Source organism: Phaseolus vulgaris, chromosome 6, assembly GCF_051622355.1.
Source record: "Phaseolus vulgaris cultivar YP4 chromosome 6, ASM5162235v1, whole genome shotgun sequence".
Lineage (NCBI taxonomy): Eukaryota > Viridiplantae > Streptophyta > Magnoliopsida > Fabales > Fabaceae > Phaseolus > Phaseolus vulgaris.
The window spans coordinates 36,574,085-36,592,685 of NC_143503.1; the positions used below are offsets into that span (position 1 = coordinate 36,574,085).

General features: G+C 32.2%; 2 protein-coding genes across 9 annotated transcripts; both read right to left on the reverse strand.

The window, feature by feature from the left end:
• Nucleotides 1-1,427: 1,427 nt before the first annotated feature.
• MCM9 (minichromosome maintenance 9) lies at nt 1,428-12,386 on the reverse strand. 6 transcript variants are annotated; one of them, XR_011084607.2, is made up of 20 exons: nt 12,137-12,375; nt 11,951-12,053; nt 11,775-11,865; nt 11,532-11,670; nt 10,751-10,817; nt 10,210-10,387; nt 8,070-8,169; nt 6,110-6,207; nt 5,841-5,906; nt 4,994-5,086; nt 4,743-4,859; nt 4,184-4,256; nt 3,521-3,587; nt 3,307-3,388; nt 3,006-3,127; nt 2,857-2,929; nt 2,457-2,566; nt 2,320-2,367; nt 2,087-2,239; nt 1,428-1,652 (listed from the first exon to the last, which is right to left on the reverse strand). XR_011084607.2 is itself a non-coding variant. In XM_068641109.2 (20 exons), exons 1-20 carry the CDS (start codon nt 12,268-12,270, stop codon nt 1,594-1,596), a joined length of 1,968 nt encoding a protein of 655 aa, XP_068497210.1. In that variant the 5' UTR covers nt 12,271-12,386; the 3' UTR covers nt 1,428-1,593. The 6 variants fall into 6 exon arrangements, 5 of the variants coding, with proteins under 5 accessions (XP_068497210.1, XP_068497211.1, XP_068497213.1 ...); XM_068641109.2 differs by having other exon boundaries at nt 2,862-2,929; nt 12,137-12,386; XM_068641110.2 differs by having other exon boundaries at nt 2,862-2,929; nt 10,210-10,384; nt 12,137-12,374.
• A 1,308-nt stretch (nt 12,387-13,694) lies between these two features.
• Nucleotides 13,695-18,039, reverse strand: DNMT2 (DNA methyltransferase-2). 3 transcript variants are annotated; one of them, XM_068641118.2, is made up of 10 exons: nt 17,826-18,039; nt 17,642-17,752; nt 17,089-17,182; nt 16,888-17,006; nt 16,662-16,784; nt 15,317-15,653; nt 15,127-15,221; nt 14,508-14,570; nt 14,277-14,341; nt 13,695-14,069 (listed from the first exon to the last, which is right to left on the reverse strand). In XM_068641118.2, the coding sequence occupies exons 1-10, from the start codon at nt 17,892-17,894 to the stop codon at nt 13,994-13,996; spliced, it is 1,152 nt and encodes a 383-aa protein (XP_068497219.1). In that variant the 5' UTR covers nt 17,895-18,039; the 3' UTR covers nt 13,695-13,993. The 3 variants fall into 3 exon arrangements, with proteins under 3 accessions (XP_068497219.1, XP_068497220.1, XP_090159786.1); XM_068641119.2 differs by having other exon boundaries at nt 16,888-16,998; nt 17,826-18,029; XM_090303660.1 differs by having other exon boundaries at nt 16,888-16,959; nt 17,826-18,000.
• Nucleotides 18,040-18,601: the final 562 nt, after the last annotated feature.

Genomic DNA, 18,601 nt, shown 5'->3' on the forward strand with positions numbered 1-18,601 from the left:
TGTAATCCAAAAACTAATTACGCATATGGAAAAAAAGGCTTCTGGATTACATAATTCGAAAGTTAATTCATGTATAGAAAAAACTTCTGGACTTCTGGATTACATAATCCAAAAGCTAATTACGAATCTAGAAATCCATGCTCAAACTTCTTTCGGACCTTCATTTTTTTTTCAATCAAACTAATGAATTGGGTTTTTGGTGTTCTTCACTTATTTTAAGAAATTACTTTATGCACTCCCATATTTTATTCATACACCTCTCTATTATAATTTAACCATAGAAATAATTCTTTAAAATCTTTACATTTTTAAAAATATAAAAAAGAATTACACATTTTTGAAGTATTTTAAAAAGTATATTTCAAAATATAATTTTAAAAGTGTTAACTATTCTAACTTATCATTTACTACATCTATAATATATATATATATATATATATATATATATATATATGTCACTTTTCATGTTCACTTGATTAATAAAACAATGTTGTGTTTGTTCATAACTAAAGCAATTTATCTGATCCGATTCATAGGAGGAGGGATCCAAAACCAGAACTGTCAGATCTTCAAACAAAGATCAATGAAGTAAATCTGTTTTTGAAAGTGAAGAACCCACACATTATGTATTTTATATGTATTTATTCTAAAATAAGTTATTAAGTTTAGTATAATTTTTAATCTAACACAGAAATGATCTTATGTTGTTTCAACTTAATCAATTGTGATTGAAATTATAAATAGTTTCTCAATTTAGAATCAAACATATTATACATTTTTCCTTAAGATCGTGTAAACTAATTGATATTTCAACTTGATATTGAATAATTCAATATGAATTCGAAGACATGAAGATGCACTAATCTTTTTAAAAGCGATAAAAAAATTATATTATTGAAAGGAAAAGCAATTGACTTTGTTACAACTAGATACTTCATAGTCCTAAGTTCGATGTGTGAGACTTATGGAATCTTTCCATAGGTTATTCTATGATTAGTAAAGCTTTTAACTCTTATTAAATAAAAAATCATTGAATAAAAACAAATTTTAGATATAAAAATTAATTAATTATTATATTGATTTTAGAAACTAAAAAAATTATTAATATCTAAATTAATTTTTATTATTGATAAATAATTTTTAAATTATTATCTAATTAAATATCAAGATTTTAGATATCAACTTTACAATCTAAATAATAATTAATAACTAAAATTTAAGTAGTTAACTAAATAACAATTTATAAATTATTTATAAAAACAAAAACTAATTTAAATATCAAATTTTTTTTAATCCTTAAAATAATATCTAATTTAGATACTAATTTTGTTAATATAGTCACTATTTATTTTTTGTCTTTAAAATTATTTTTAATTTAATAATTTTTTAGTACCGTCTGTCAAAATATTCGTAACTATATAATTCGATAGCTTGTAAACCGAGTCTTTGTAGTTAAAATCGACTGTAAAGTATACATCTCAGAAGTGATAAACCAAATGCTACAGTAATCAATTCCATTGTATGATGAAAATAGCAGAGCCAACCATAATGAACCACTTATACTAAACGACTCTTCCATTTCTTTTTTCTTTCTTAGCCTTCACTCTCCACACTATTCAACTTTTCTCGGATCAATATTTCTTGTTTCGCATCTGTTTTAGTGGTAGTAAAGATCTTGTTGAAACAAAGTCAAAAGACTGTGAAGAGAGGACATAATGCAACACAAGAATATAACTTAGCTATGCACAAAATTACAGGCCATTTAAATGCATGCATCTGATCTAATACCCCTTGTTCTCTTCTGCAGATTGACCTCTTTGACTAAGGCAAACAATATTACCATGTAAAAAGTTCTAAGAAAATTTCCATGTAAACTAAAGAATACTACTTATCCTATCACTTTTATTTTTACGTGTCAAAATTATCACATGTGGCTTTACTGTAATTTTGGTTTTTCGCAACTCAGCTCAGCCAATGACACAATTGATCCACGTGACTAACCCCATTTAATAGGAGAAGGTTGGTTGTGATAGTGAGATTAAATGCATGTAAGGTTAATTTATGCAAAGAATGAAAACAAGGATACATTCTTGATCAGGGTTGTCAGTAAAATTGGAATGCAGAGCATTCCCAATGCAATCCACGATAGCTGAGGTAGTCATGGATGATTCTATGCATAAAATAGCAGTTATGGCATCTAGCTGAGTCACCTCATTTCTGAACATGAGTCTTGCATGGGCTGTGACATTTAAAGAGTTAAAGCACATAACAAGAGGAATATGTTCACCAGAGAAGTTTCATCCATTACTAGTCATATACCTTGTGCTAGGCGTATCAAACTTTCCAACATGCGGACAGTTGTTCTAGCTACATTGCAAATTTGTAATAAAGGAAAGTGACATAAATAGTTCAAGTATTGTACTCACTTTAAGTAGCAATCGGTTTTTAGGTCAAACCTGCATTATGAGTTGCAGATTTCCTTTGAAGTTGATAATAGCTGGATATAACTATTTCAGCCTCTCTCGTTAGGACTGGTCTGAAATGTTCTTTCACATAGTGTATGTACCTGCAAGGTTCTCTTAAATTTAACAAAATTTGGAAATAAACAAGATCTATCCCGTTTTAAAGCATATTCCGACAGGACAAAATGAACTCAATGAGGATGGAATTTTGCATAGAACTAGGATACAAGAAGATAAATTAAATTTAAATTCTAGATTCCCCATTTGCTGACAGCTTAAATATAATCAAGAGATAAGAGTCTATAACACTGAAGTAAGACAAGCTCAAACATCCTTTTCTTTTCTACGTTTTATGATGTGCAAACAATGTTATTCATGGCCAGTAGCCTCATACCTTACCTCTTGAGTGTAGCAAGTGGCCAGCTATTTACCAGACCTTCATCATCAGTTCTGCTATCCGGTTCTGCCTGCATATAGTTTTCATACAAGTATTATAATCTTAGTCATGGGAACCTATATGCATTATACAGAGACAAAGATTACCTCGGAAAGAATATGAGATGAAACCACTGCATCCCAATCAGGATTTTTTGTATCCAATAGAACAAGGACAATATCGAACCTGCTTAATAAAGGACCGGAGAGTGTTGTATTGACAGACAGAGCTACCTTGTGTTAAGTCAGCAAGTATTGAAATTGAAGCAATAGAAAACTTCTTCAGACATAAGCTAGAAGCAAGAGGAAAGAACTTAATGCCCTTGATTGTACATCAAGGAGTAATGAGGACTGTAGCTTGACATCAATCTCAAATAGTATTAAACTAATATATTGACTTAAGTGATACGTTGATCTGGATCGTACTGCCCCTTGGGATTTGTGGCACCAAATACAGTTGTTCTAGTGCTGAGTGTTGTTACAAGACCAGCCTGAAAAAATCAAGAGAGTAAATCAGTTGCCACATTTCTTTTTACCACGAATCTGCTAGCAGCCAGTTTACTTGTGTTTTAGAGAAAGCTGAATTTCATTCAAAATTTGCATAATGTACTCAAACATTCTACCTTGGCAACACTTATTGTCTGCTGCTCCATGGCTTCATGTATTGTTGCTCTATCATGCTCCCTCATACTGCCAAAATATTATTTAGTTACATATCCAATGCCAGGGCGCTAAATGAAAATACACATTCTGCCAGAATTTCCATTAAATCAGAACTTTCAAGTTTCATGAAAGCTTCTAGTGAACCTTCCCCACCCAACTTAATCAATTAAATGTAGATCTAGTCCAGGTCTTCCAAGTTTCAAACAGAAGAAACTTAGTAGCTAAGTGCAGTTAAAAGTCGAAGTTTACTCCCCATTAAAACAAAGTATGATATCTTATTACAGAAGACTACGAGTTTTGTTGGGCTAATGAAAAATGCGAAAGAAAACTTCGATCGTCAAAGGAACTTCTGAAATGAATGCATCATTGTGCATAGCAATAGACACAAACATCAAATTTTGAATTTAGCGTTCAAAAACCAGAAGAAAATGTTTTATAATTCATACCAAACATAAGTTGCCTGATTAAATATCCAATTTAAACCTCCAAATATGAATATCCAGCTCTTTATTTCAATTTTCGGCTCCAAAATTGGAATAATAATTGACCATATACAACATTTGCCAAAGGACTAAATCTCCAGAAGAAATTTCAAAACCAAAAGCAATTACACAAGAGCTTACCTATCAAATTCATCTATGCAACACAATCCTCCATCAGCCAAAACAAGAGCTCCAGCTTCCAACATCCATTCCCCTAAAGATTCCACAATGCAGCATTACAATTAGTATAACCATGCACCAAGTTATGCAGATCCATGCATGCCAATTTTTTATTCAATTAAATGAGTTATGTGTGAATAAATTAAACTACCCTTGAAATGCTAGATTGTGACTATAACAATCATCTTCACCATTATTGTTGTATACAATACACAATGAAAAGCAGGTTATAAAATTGAAAAAAAAAGACATTTGCATAAACAAAAAGTCCTATATTGACATGTATCAACAACAAAAATCAATTATTAAGAAACCAAGACAACCTAACAATTCTCTCATGTTAAGGATTCAAAAACAATGATTGACAGAATCTAGGACTTCATGGGGTAACTAGAACATGGTTTTAAAATAGCTTTAACAGCAAGTGGCGAATTCAATAGTAGAAACAAATAGGTACAATAAAGTATGAATGAGACTAAAAGAATCTGTCGCTCTTAAAATCTAAGCTTGAAAAACATACCTCCATCCTTCACTGCAGTAACAGTCAATCCTGCACTTGTGCTTCCCAGTCCAGTGGTAATAACAGATCGGTTGCACAATTTTGCAGCAAATTTCAGAAACTGAGATTTTCCAGTACCTGTAACCAAGACAGTATGTCAGTATGTGAGGGAACGTTAGAGTAAAACACTTTTTTCTTTACCTACATTTGATGATAAGAACTGACAGAAAAGTCCACAGTTCCAGAAATAGCAACAGAAATCAACTGCTTACCAGGATCACCAACCAAGAGTAAGTGGGACTCCCCTCTTATCCTAGTTCCAGAAGCATCCACATGTTGCACGCCTCCAATAAGAGTTAATGCAACTGTTTCAGAAGCAAAAGTCATGAGAAGTTTGCAAACAGATATGATAGTTTTTTTTTATCAGCAATGATAGTGAAGTGTTTCACAAAAAAGAAGAATTTCAGTTAAAAGACAGATAAATTATCAAAGGAAAAAATAATTCTCAGTTTGAGAAGAACAAATCCCTCTCATGTTCTTATCCATACTAACAAAGCTAAGAGCCAAAAGTTTTTATCCCAGTCATTCCATGTCATGATATGTATTTGTACTCAAAATAATTGAATGTATCCACCACATTGCGATTTTGTTGCCCCTCTAAGTCATGTCAAGGACTAAGTTCCTTACAAACTCTTTTTTAAAGTCAAGTATTTCCTTTTACAATCTTTATAAGGTTCTTTCGAATGAAATTCAATGGAATTCAAAGAGACCATGGCTTCATCTTTAGGATTTCATTTCCAAGATCAATTGAAAGTTTGATTCTATTTGAAACTATTCATTTTAGGGTTCAATTTAGTTTTAAATTAAAATTTACATAAACTCAATCCCTTCTATAAACGTTCCAATAGGAACCAAGGTATTCATTTGAAGTAAATGTGTCAAGGAATCTCATCATATATAGATTTCTATATTCTTTAATACAAACTAGAAAACATTTGAAACAAAATCCTCAAAAGAAAAAGTATGTCCAGGACAAAAGCTTCTCTCGTTGCAAGTACAGAACCTATATTGAAATGCTACAAATTTCAAGATGAATGTGTAAATAGTCATAAGATTTACCAGCCAACTTGACAGTGAAAAGGCCAAATACTTGGGGGCAAATTCCTCGCAGAATAGCATTCCTCCCTGGATCAGTTTGAAAAGGCATTAGAGTTTTCATCACACGTTATATGCATATATTATAGTATCCCAGAGAACGTGTACAGTCATTAACCAAATTTGGCATAGGAGGAGTCTGGACAGAGTTTGACATAAAATCACAAATATTGGTAGAAAACAAAAGGTTATGAATTTGACTGATACAAGCAAGGTGAGTATCAAAATACAACCTTTTAGAGGTGAATCTTTGAAGTGAGCCCAAAACTGCTTGAATTTCATAACAATATCATCAGAAATATCAATTTCTGACTTCAGTTCATTGACTCTCCTGACAACAATGAGAACAAAAAGAATAAACTTCATATTCTTTCGTTTCTTCCATTGGATCATAGTAGATGACTACAATTTAAAGCGTTAGTTCAATTCCTGAAAGCACTTAATCTGTGCTTTGTTTAATATATTAAAACATATATCGTGTGAAACTTGCTCTCTAATAGACCACCCAAGTGGGTGTGCTTTGCATGAATTGTGTGCTGCTGTGGTTCCTTTACTTCTTGTAGTTCCTTTGTCTTCACTGTTACATTTGTGGTAGTAGCATTCCACCAATTCTCTTAGTTTCAAATAAGGATGGTAATGACATTACATCACAGTGTTTTCCATGGCTAGTGCCCAGCCAGCCTATCAGTGCCAGGTCTATGGAGCATGGTCTGCATGGAAGAATGTAAGGGCCCAATTACAAGGTAAGGGCCATAGGACTGGCATCCAGCATGGAAAGTATGGGATTTAATATTGGATTTACGGCTTTCAACTCTGCCACCATAGTGGCTAGCTTTATGGCTTGGCTCTCAATGGCCTACCTTCTCATATTACAGAAGAATCATGCAGCTAATTTATAGGTAAAGAAACCCAAAAGTTTATGAAACTGCATAATGTTTTCCTTCATGCAAAATCCTAAAACTATTAAGAGAATCGTAAAAATAATACCAATGCAGAGCAAAAATTTAAAACACAGTATTACAAACAAATCTTGTAGAGTTACATAAGAAGACAAAGGAACAGATTTTCCAATATAAGAGTAAAAATCATCATATATGCAGTCATTCCTATTTAGCTTTGCCATAGTTGGGAAGAAAAATGCAGGTTGGAACATATTCAAAAGGCAAGAATACTATTACCTCTAAGACTGCTCCGAACAATAATATAAAGACTGTATAAACTATCTGGATTTGAACCCATGACCAACCGATCACCCAAGTGAAACTTTACCTTTGCGCCAGGGCTCACCCTACTGACTATTTATGCTACAAAATTTGTATGTTATACACATCATTTTCCTTTCATCATTTATTTTAAAGAATCTTTATTAGTTCCGTTGATACCTAGCATTTCACATTAAATTAATGTTGTAAGGAACTTCAGATTAGTCGCCAAATAAATTGGATTCAGAATTAGGAAAACAAATAACATTGAGCAGAAGTTCTAACATGAAACTTGCTTTCTCCTGTTAATAACTCATTCTAGTAAAAACAAGGCCAAATTGTAAAAGTAGCCAAATAGAGTAAAGAGGATCAGTGTTTTAATGATTAATTTGTCAGTGACGCGAGACCAGACTAGCTTACTTCAACACTGCACTTTAGGATAGTACTTCAAATCCCCTTTAAATCAGGCTAAAATGTAATTTAATAATGAAAAATGAGGTTAACGAGGATTGATTTATACACCACGTGATTGAGGGGACTTCAAGTTTAATACCATGCCAGGAACCCATTCAGCCCAAGAGCAAAATATATCAGCTGGAGGTGCATGAAGAGTTTTGTATTAACATCCTGGGATTGGGGAGTGATGGTAATGGAAAGTGGTTCAAATCATCATAAGCAGTAAATTGAATGCTGGAAAGAATAACCCCTACTTGAACGGGAGATTCATATCAAGGCATTGCACAATTAAAGAACTAACAATTGAATAAATTGAAAAGAGAATGAATAGGAGAACGTTGTCAGAATAGGTAGGCATTCAACATTAGGTATCATTAGATGGTTATTATATTATAGGGGAATGGGAAAAGTTTCTTTGTGCATAAATAAATATATTTTTCATCTGATAAACTTTTATGGCCAATGTCAAACATGAGGATGCTTTATTTTTATTTTTCTAATTTTAAGGTAAACATGGTGAGAACTTCTTTTGCACCTTACATTGTTGGCAATTAATACAGGATCAAGGTCACAACGCACATCCTTCAACTCTGGAGCCCATTTTGCTGTTAAGACACCAGTGACAATCACATCGTCTGCAAGCAAAAAAGAATCAATCCACCATAATCAAACATCAAATATTGCATTTATGAATTCATTATAATATGCCCCTCATTCCTTTGGCAATATACATGCTATAATGGTCGGAACTAGAGGTGTAAATGAACCAAACTATTTGTGAACTATCAGGACTAGACCTGTTAATTACTCGTTCAATGTCATTTGCGAAGTTAAATACACAAACCCGAATTTTCAATTAGACTTTATTATATGAGTTGAGTTCAAGCTTCAAAAGCTTAACATTATGGGCTCACGAGTACCTCATATATATGTATATCTATATATCTATATAGATATATATAAGTTTAGAATGGAAAGTATTGTAGTTTACGTTCTATTGAGATGTTAGTACCCTTTTCCAAAGTTCAGGTTCTATTAGTTAATATTGAATTACATTTGTGCAAAAATCTAGCTTCTTTTTTAATATGAATAATTTTTCTGAGAAAAAAGTTCATGTATATTTTTATTAGTAGATTAGTATTAAAAAGAATGAGATGATATATTGACAAAGTTGACAAATAATTTGAGAAAATTTTCATAAAAACAAAATTAGTTAAGTTATAAACGTGCTAAAGAAGTCAAGCTCAGGTTTAATATTTTTTTAACAAGTCAAACTCAAGCTTGAGCCAATAATTTTTTCACAAGCCAAATTCAAGCTTCAAGAGCTCGGCTTGTTTACACCCTTAGCCGAGACAAAGGAGTATGATGCTGCATGCTTGAAATCAATTCCGAAAGCTCTCAATTCAGATAGCAGCCTACAAATTGCCTAACAATCTTTTCATGGTAACTGTATTATATTGTTAAATAGAGACAGTTAATTTTATTATTTATATGAAAGGTTACTATGAGTATTTTCTTAATTTAATTCTTTTTGGATGAAAAAGTAGTGCTTATACAATATAGTGCTGGGTCAGGACTAACAGGTCATCTTATTTCTTCCTTCAACATCATTATAAAGCATACGCTCTTACCAATTACTTAAAGAGAGAATTGAAATTGCACATTATATTTTTTTTATTTACAGCAATAGGTACAAGTATGTAAACTCATGAATAAATAATTCTTAACCTAGGGATTTAGGCTACAAATCAATCGTAATAATCATATGCCCATACAAATCTGTACGAAGACCAATCCAAATTATAATGAATAAGGAAATATTATATGCATAACTACATGCTACAACACACATAATCTAATTTTAATAGAAATGCTTTATTTTCAGTTTCTGATAGTTACCAGAAATTTGTCAATATTCTCTTCCAATACCCCAGCCTTTGCATATTCAGACCATCAAATTGTCAGGAAACTAATGCAATTAAAATTACATTTTCTACTGAAAAGCCCATGTCTAAAACAAATGACCCAATACTGCATGGCTTTAAAATAAATATACACATAACAAGGTTTCCTGATTATTTCAGAAACAGTCAAGATGTAACAAGAGAAACAAATAGAGAAAATAAAAAGTAGGCACAAAATTAATATGGTTTAACCTGCATTGTACTATAGACTACCTTCCATGGACAAAACAGAGATAAAATGTATCATTTTCGATGAAGATTATAAAGAGTGGCCACTCAACATCAAAATTTAATTCCAATTCTAAATGCACTCAAATATGCTCATAGTCATTAAGAATCAGTAAGCACAAACAGTAATTCAGGTCAGGTAGAGCCAAGCTCAAAATGAAATGCAAGCCATTTATAACACAACTAAGAGTTTTTCACATCTTAACAACTTATCTCAAGTAAGGCCAACATGACGAGAGAAATTATAATCGATTTGTATAAAGAAATCCAAAAATGCATGATTCATAATTTCTGGGAAAAAAAAAACCATAGTTCAAGGACTAGATTTCTTATATCAAATATTGGTGAATGAAAAATAGAGCTTTCACACATTATACTGAAACCTGCTCATAATTTTCACCGCTAATAACCCCAATACCAGGTCATATGTTAAAAAAGTAATGTGTATGGGATACAATAGTTTTCAGAATTTGAAGTGAATACCTCCAGCTTTAACAACATCAACGAGGTCGTCCTTTAAGATGACAAGAATTGAACGAGGAATTGCCCCAACACCTAGCACCTGTGTACTTTCTTGAATTTTTATCTCCTGATAATCATTGCATACTATAGTATTCTCTACATACTGGAATTTCGTGCCTGCACAGGGCTTGGAATTCTGCTGTTATAAACACCAAATAACAAACATAACCAAAGGGAAAAAGATAGTCTGCCAATTTAAAAGTATGCTAATATCAGATTTACAGAAAAAACAAACCATAAGTCAAAAGAATAGAAGTTCAAAAATCAATTTTAAGCTTTCAAGAAATTTTATGAATTGAGAAATTTGACCTATGATTCCTCAACTTGTTTCAAGAAAATTCACATGGCACAAGAAAATTCTAATCTGGCACTTTGCTTATCTTATATTTTAATATATGATAGCATATCCTATTATGTATTAATTTTTGGGTTATGAAATGGGAACAGATATCCAAGTATTGTAAGGAAAATGTAGAACTTATAACTCAGATGCAGAACATACCTTAATTGGGCAAATTGAAGGTAATGATATGGAGTTTCTAGCTTCCACCAAAGGATGAACTGGGAAACTGCACACAACTTAGTTAACTGGTGTGGGAAAGATATTGAGAGGTACATGGACATAAAACAGATATCTTTACCCCCCCTCCCCCACTAGACCAACCCTAGTGAGTTCGTGAATGTACACAAGTGAATTCATGCACATGCGCACACACATACCAAGAGAATTTAATTACAACCTGTTTGGCATCTTGACAAGTTTAAAACTTACCTAGGTAAAAATAGAGACTTCTACTGTCCTGGTAGGAGTTTAACAATCGATTCATTAAGTGTTTTGAGAAATCAAAAACAAACTTATGGAAATTTGTGTCTCAGGCAAAATAGGAAACCAGTGGTTTCAATGCATTCTGAAAACTCGTTTGAAAAGCTCCCCGCCAACAAGAGAAAGGGCTTGAGTGATGCACAGCCAAAGTGGGAAGCAAGGGTTTCCACCCCGACACTAATAACTTACAATGACAGACAGAGAGCTAAGGTTTTATGAAACATGGTGAATGTGAGGGAATTGGAATTGAGTATTTTTTTTTATCAGAATTGGAATTGAGTATGTCTGGAATAAATTGTTAAAGAAAATAGTGCAGCAAAATCTGTATTAGTAGAACATCGCAATTGTTAATATTACTAGTATAGATGATATTTCAAACATTCTGACAAAGAGGGATTAACCATGATATCCTAGTCATACAAATTATGAAGAAGGACAACAAAATTGAAGTAGGAGACACCTGTTTTTGCATTTTTGACACATGTACGTCCTCTCCCCTTCATGCATTTTGATTGCTCCAGACCTGGTCACTATCCCTTTCAGAGTGAGAAGAATTCCATGGTGCTGCACGCGGACACGTCCTATGCTTGGAAAAGTTTCTGATTCCGTCAAACAAAATAACATGCACACACGAATCAATCAACATTTGAGCAGAGGATTCATAAGGGGTGTTGAAACAAACAAGTAGAGGGCAAAAACAGACCAGGGAATTCAAGGGCTGAGCCACTGGTATAGATACGAACATGAATGGACTTTTTCTCCACCCCTTTCTTACCCTCCGCCAATACAATTTGCTAACACGACCCACAACACAAATAGAAGTCAAGATTCCACCTTTACTCTTCCAAATCAAAATAAACAAAAAAAAGAGAGAATTACCTGTGCCCAAATGGCAGCCGCGTCGAATACTCGCAAATAGGTATTGGGTTGAGCAAAGAGGACACTAGCAACGCGAGGTTCCTCATCAAACAATTCTGCAAAACTGAATAAGAAAAAGAGGGTTGGTTGATTTTGCAGTAAGAAAATAAATGAAAAGGTACAAATGCATAACGAAAATCATAATACTCGACGAAAAGAGGGAAGTGAAGGTCGGAATCGGGAGAAGAAACAATGGATTGAAGCTGATCAGAATGGTGGCGTACGAGAAAGAAGGCCATTGGCTTCTTGAAGTCATCTGGATCAGGGATGTTCTTCTCCATGCTTCTCTGCTCTGCACACTCTCACTCCTTTTGGCGGGAAAACAACTTGCGCGCCACGTTTTTTCTTCTGTGACATGTAACAAACTCTCTGTTCATGTTGCTTAAACCATAAATGTGTATAATATTTATCAGAACATTTCCATATATCATTAATTCCTTTAAATATTACAAGAAATTGTTATTTTTCGATTATACTTTAATTCTTATATTTTTTTATTTTTTACTTCAGTCTTCCATTCTTTTTATGCACTGTTTTTTTTTTTTTCATTTCATCTCTCTAATCATAGCCGTTTCGTTTGACAAAGTAAAAATAATAGAAAAACACGTAGCCGGGAGACAAAGAAAATAAAAAGTTATTGAAATTAAGTTTGTTTGGCAAAGAAAAAAATCAATTGCTTCACCCAACAAAAATTCATAAATAAAAATATCTGGAAGTGATTTTTATGTATTATGGATTTCAAAATCTAGAAGATTATTTTCATATTTCATTTAAGGTTTCTGATTGCCATATCCAGAATAGTGTCTATAAATGATGTTGATGATTGAAATTTGAAACTCATTTATATTTGCTTACGGATTTTGACATCTGAAATGTCATCTATGCTGTCCAGATAAGATTCCGAATGGTGAAATACGAGAGTGACATATTAGTTATGGATTTATATATCTGAAACTTTGTAATTTGACTTAGGGATATAAATATTTAGAAGACAAAAATTTTAAATCATTAAAGACAAATGGATATTTTGCGTCAGTATGTTGGGTACAACTTTGAATTGACATGGTGCAGGAAGAATCAACCTTAACAAAATTGAACAAAAAAAATCTCTATGTTTTCTTTTCATTCTCTATTTCCCCATTTTTTTACTTTTTCTCTAATAATTTTTTTTGTGTGATAATTGACTTTTTTACTCTTATACCTATGATACATGGTTCTCGCAAGATATAATTGATTTAATCTTTATGTCTATAAATTCAATTTTCTGTAAGAGAATAGATTTTTATGGTTGGGAATTATAACTATGCGTGTCTTAGGAGTAATAATCTTATTATCTTTAATCTAATAATTTTTTCTTCTAGGTATTATGATTTGTCTCAAACTAAACCTAAATATACATTTTCATATTTCGAGACATTTATGAACAAAACAAATGAAGATTGTGTGGAATTAAATTGCAAATGACTAATTCCTTTATTGTGGAAAACAAAAATTAAATTATAACTTTAATAATTAAAGACACAAACAGTATGCAATTTTTTTTTATATGGAACCACCAACATTATCAGTACGTGTTTCGCGGAATCACTTGTTAAACGATTCGAAAACAACCTGTCGTCGTATCATGTATCCTTAAAATGTATAATAACTAGCAAAATCAAGTGCTAGCAAGAAACCATTCATTATAAACTATCAGCAAATCAGCTTTAAAGAACACTTAAATTTAACTGCATATTTTCTCAAATATGTTTACATTCAAATTTGATACAAGATCTTATCATTTCTTCAACAAGATGCCTAACAAGTACATTTTGAATCTCTCCCAAATTTCATTTACATTTTTGTGTCCCTCATTAGTCAACTACATTTGAATTCTGAAGTAAAATGGCCAAACTCGTGTAAGTGTTGGATCGTCATGATCGAAACACGAAATCACAGCATTATGACGGGCCTGTGAAATATCATTATCTGCTTCTGTTGAATGGATGTCGCGATTGAAAATCATTAAGGTTCGGTGAAAAGATACTGAAGCAAGGGTGCAACAACTGCTATGCTTAAACTGTTCCCTAACAAGGCATACCTATAAAAGAAAAAATATTAGTAGTATAATAAAACACAAGCAATAAATACACGAAAGCATATAACTCAGGAATCTGACCAATTAATCATGTAAACCAGAGTATTCGGAATTGATAAGAAGTCCACAACTAAACACCACTAACAGTTAAAATAAGGGATTCATCCGTAGGAATGCAAAAATATTATTCAATCCAATAAAATGCGATACCTTTGCCTGAGACTAATGCGCTCTGGAAACTCAAATTCTTCAGGAAAGGAGTGTAGGTTGGCAACCTATGTATATGATGACAAATACCATATAGATTAGTAATATGCACTGAAATCAAGACGAAAACTTCAGACACTGAAACACATACATTCACATGCAAGCATTCTTGCAAACATAGAACATTGACTCAAAATAATTTGACATTCTTGAGAATAAAGAAAGTCCACCAACCTCTCTCGGGGTAAAATATCTGAGGCATTGCTCCTTCAGTGAATTTTTGTCCCTCTTCATCGGCTGCACATTTAAATGTTGAGTTGGGGAGGAAAGCAAAGAGTGAAATAAAGGTCAAGGGAATTGCTATTAAATAGTTACCCAATCCCCCCCTCCCCAAACAAAAAAAAAAGTTTGGTTTGCTAAGTTTATTTTCTCAATTGTTCCAAAATCAATTATAAGAAAATAGCTTTATAGACTTTATCAGGATAATATAGTTTTCTAGAAAAGAAAAAATATCGAAATTAAATGGTGATTGAAAAGGTTAATGTCAAGAAACATATTCTTTAGAATCATAGTCTAGAAATATTATATTATATTATATCTCAATTATGATAAAAAAAAACTAACGGGATATTCTATGTTAATGAGCAAGAAACTATCAACAACCACCAGGTAGTCATTCCAAGTTTTGTCATCAATTTAGCAACAGAGAGCAGATACCAAACATATGATGAAACGATGACTACAGAGGGGAGAGAAAAACATATGAGAGACTCAATAACAAACAAATTGTAGTGTTATGTAAATATATTAAGCAATATGACGAAGAAAGACTTGCACTAAATAGAATTCCTACCTGGACAGTTGCCAAAAGGGATCCAGTTCCCTTCACGTATCTGTAATAACTTTTTGTAAAACAGCAGCAGCGCTTTGAATCAGGATAGACAACATCTAAGCTCTTTTAAGGAATGGAGATGGGAAATATACAGTGGTCATATTATAACATGGTTTGAATATGATGTAACCAATTACTAAGGCAAGGATACCCATAGCACTTCCCCACCGTTCTATCAAGCTTGGGTGAACATAATACTGGTCCAAAGATTCATATTCATGACCATTAGTTTTTCCCGAAGTTCTAGGAGTATCATTAGACAAGCCAGTCATTAAAGCCGCAGATTCAACAGCTATATCATGGTTAGGATTCTTCAATTCAAGAAATTTCTCAATAGATTGACATGACTGCAACAACTTATGTCTGTCCTCTTTTGATGAATCATCTTCATCCACCACTGTATCAAATTGCTCAAATAATGGCCCTGGAGACTGAATCAGCTGGCGGTTTAAACATTCATTTACAAAAGATGAAGTTTTCCTCTTAGCCTGAAAAAATTATACACATAAAGTCAACAGTTACAAACATATTTACATTACAGGTTTACAATTCAACTAGCAAGAATCCTAATTGATGATATTAGTATTATAACTACATCTGTTTTTGTCCCAACATCTTTGGAATGTAATTTTCAAATCGAGTGATTAACAAGAATTTTAGAGAGAATAAAGTGCAATGGAAACACCAGCAACATCAACAGCACTATTACTTAATATAATTACCTTTACTAGAAATCTTACTCCAACCATCTCTTGAAGTTATTCAAGCCAATAAAAGACTGTGCAAAAGCTTTTTAACCAATGTTAATCTATATTTTATATTAGCACTCAGCTATAAATTAATATTATCTGAATAAACACCCAAATATAAATGGTTATGAAGAAAAATCTATCAGACAACTTTATAATTAATTAAGTATCTTATTTTCTCTGTTTTTCAAATTGTAGCTCTAAAACAACATACCAAAACAGGAAGCATTTTCTCAGAGGTAGTAGAAATAATTTCAAAATATAGTATTGGTTAAACATTTCAGAATAATAGATCCAGTATTAGAATGACTTCTGCTCTGCTGAGGACCCAGTGTTCGTTATTTCGTTTGTAAAAAACATGTTATTGTAATTTGATGTTGATGACACATACACCACTACGTCATAGAGGTCCATACTCCAAGTAATTCAAACAATAGTATTAGATATTTGGATGACAAACTTAAATACAAAAGGTGAACACAGCTTAAGTCAACAAGAAGAAGGCTTCCTAAGAAATGCTCTGAATAGCTCTCTTAAAGGCCCCAACAAAATTTGATTTCATTCCAGATAAAGCAGAGGACATGAAACTAGAATTTCAATTTTAAAATAATTAAGAAAAGTAATCACGTTTGCATAAAATTATAGTTATAATGATCATAATCCAAAACATATTGCCTATTTCCAGATGATTCCTCGATATTAACAAAATACATCCCAAAAGACTATGGCAAGAATCAAGAAGACTACCAGACAAAAGTACCGAGGCCTCGAATATGGGATTCCAAATTGTAAAGGGGTCAGAATGAACTCCTGTGTGATAAAATCAGTCTTTTCCAATATTTCCACCAGTTTTGCATGTGTATCAGAAGTCTGTAACAAAGGAAAAAACAGGAAAAAAATTAATAGAAGAAATATTTAATGAAATTAATTTGGAGTCTGGGCTAATAACTGAGTTTAATCAAACAAGACAAACCTCAAATCCAACAACATTTTCCACAAATAACATACTTGGAGGCTTCGATAGAAATGGCAAGAGCTCAAGAATCTGGAGAAAAGAAAATGCTCGGGCATCACCAGTGTCCTTCTGAAGGCCTAGCAGATGATTATTGAGTAACTCTTTGCCAAACAAAGAAAAAAAAAGGTAAGCCATAATATGAGAAGAAGAAAAACTCACCTTGTCGTGTATAAGGTTGGCAAGGAGGAGAAAGAAGCCATGCATCGGCACCATACTTGTCCAGATCAGCAGCAGTCAGACATTGAATATTTCCCTAAATAAACAAACACAAGTTAATCGTGGTAGGCCTGATCATTTCATATTTTTTGTTTGTCTGGGACATCATGTAAAGTCCACAATCATCTAGTTTGACAATTATGGCAAAGCCAAACTCCAAAAAGAACCTAGATTTTTTTTGGCGAACAATGGCGGCAACAAGGTTTCAACCCAGGATCTTGTACAAACTATTCAAACTTCTCACCAGTATAAAGACCCTAGTGACTTAAAAAGAAACCTGAGTGACAAGATGTAATGAAAAAAGGATTTGTTTAAGCTTATCTTATCAACTTAGAGTTTGAGTAAAACCAATTTATTCTGAAAGAATTTAAACTTTCACAGAAAGCATAAAAAATCGATACAACTAGTACAAGTAATAAAGCAAAAAAACTAAAAGCATTAATAAGCAAGAAACTTCAAATCAACAATTTCATTTCAAAAAAGCAACAAAGCAAACCTGAAAAGGACGATGACCAAAATTATGTTGGTAAACGTCATTGGCTGTGTCGTTAATTTCAAATGCTTCCACCACTTCGGCATTCACCTGGGCCTTCATCAGCGAGTACCTCTAAACAAACACTAAGATCATTAGCACATGAAATTGAGGCAAAAAGAATTGGTTCCGTAGATGAAGTGCAAACCATGCCGCCGATTCCACTGTAAAACTCCAACACTCTCCGGCAACCGTGTGACTCGGACGCCTTCGCCATTCCGATGAAACACGCTTTTTACCAAACAAAAATTCGAATGTATCACTGACCAATAACCTAGGGTTCTCACAAGTTTTCATAAACAAGTAAACCATTAAGGAAGGATGCGCAAATTTTAAAAATTTTATACACACTAGCAAAATCACATGGATTTCTAGGTATATATTCGCACTTTAATTATATTAAAAAATATATATAATTTTTTTTTATTTGATATTTTTATTGGTAATAAATAAATTATAGAAAAATTAATACAATTATATATGTATATATAGTTTTATAAAATAGTATTTAAAAAATTATGTAATCATTAAAAAATAAAAAGTATTTAGTTATTTTAAAATAAAAAAGTTATTAAATTCTTTAACATATAAGATTAAATGTTTTTTGTACACTGAAATTTCAACTTTAAATTTCTTATGTTGTAAGAAATTATTATATTATATTTATAATAATTTTAGTAAGAAAAATATTATAATAAGAATTCATTCCATTAATTTTTTACTACAGTTAATTAGTAAACATAAAGTTTATATTATGACAAAAATTGATTTTACAGTATATATATATATATATATATATATATATGGATTTAAACATATTTAATCTTAATAGATAAATTATGGGTAAACATAGTTTTAAGTTTAATTACTTTTTTAAAGTTGTGTTTTGTGTTTTAGATTTAAAGATTTATACATATCTTACTA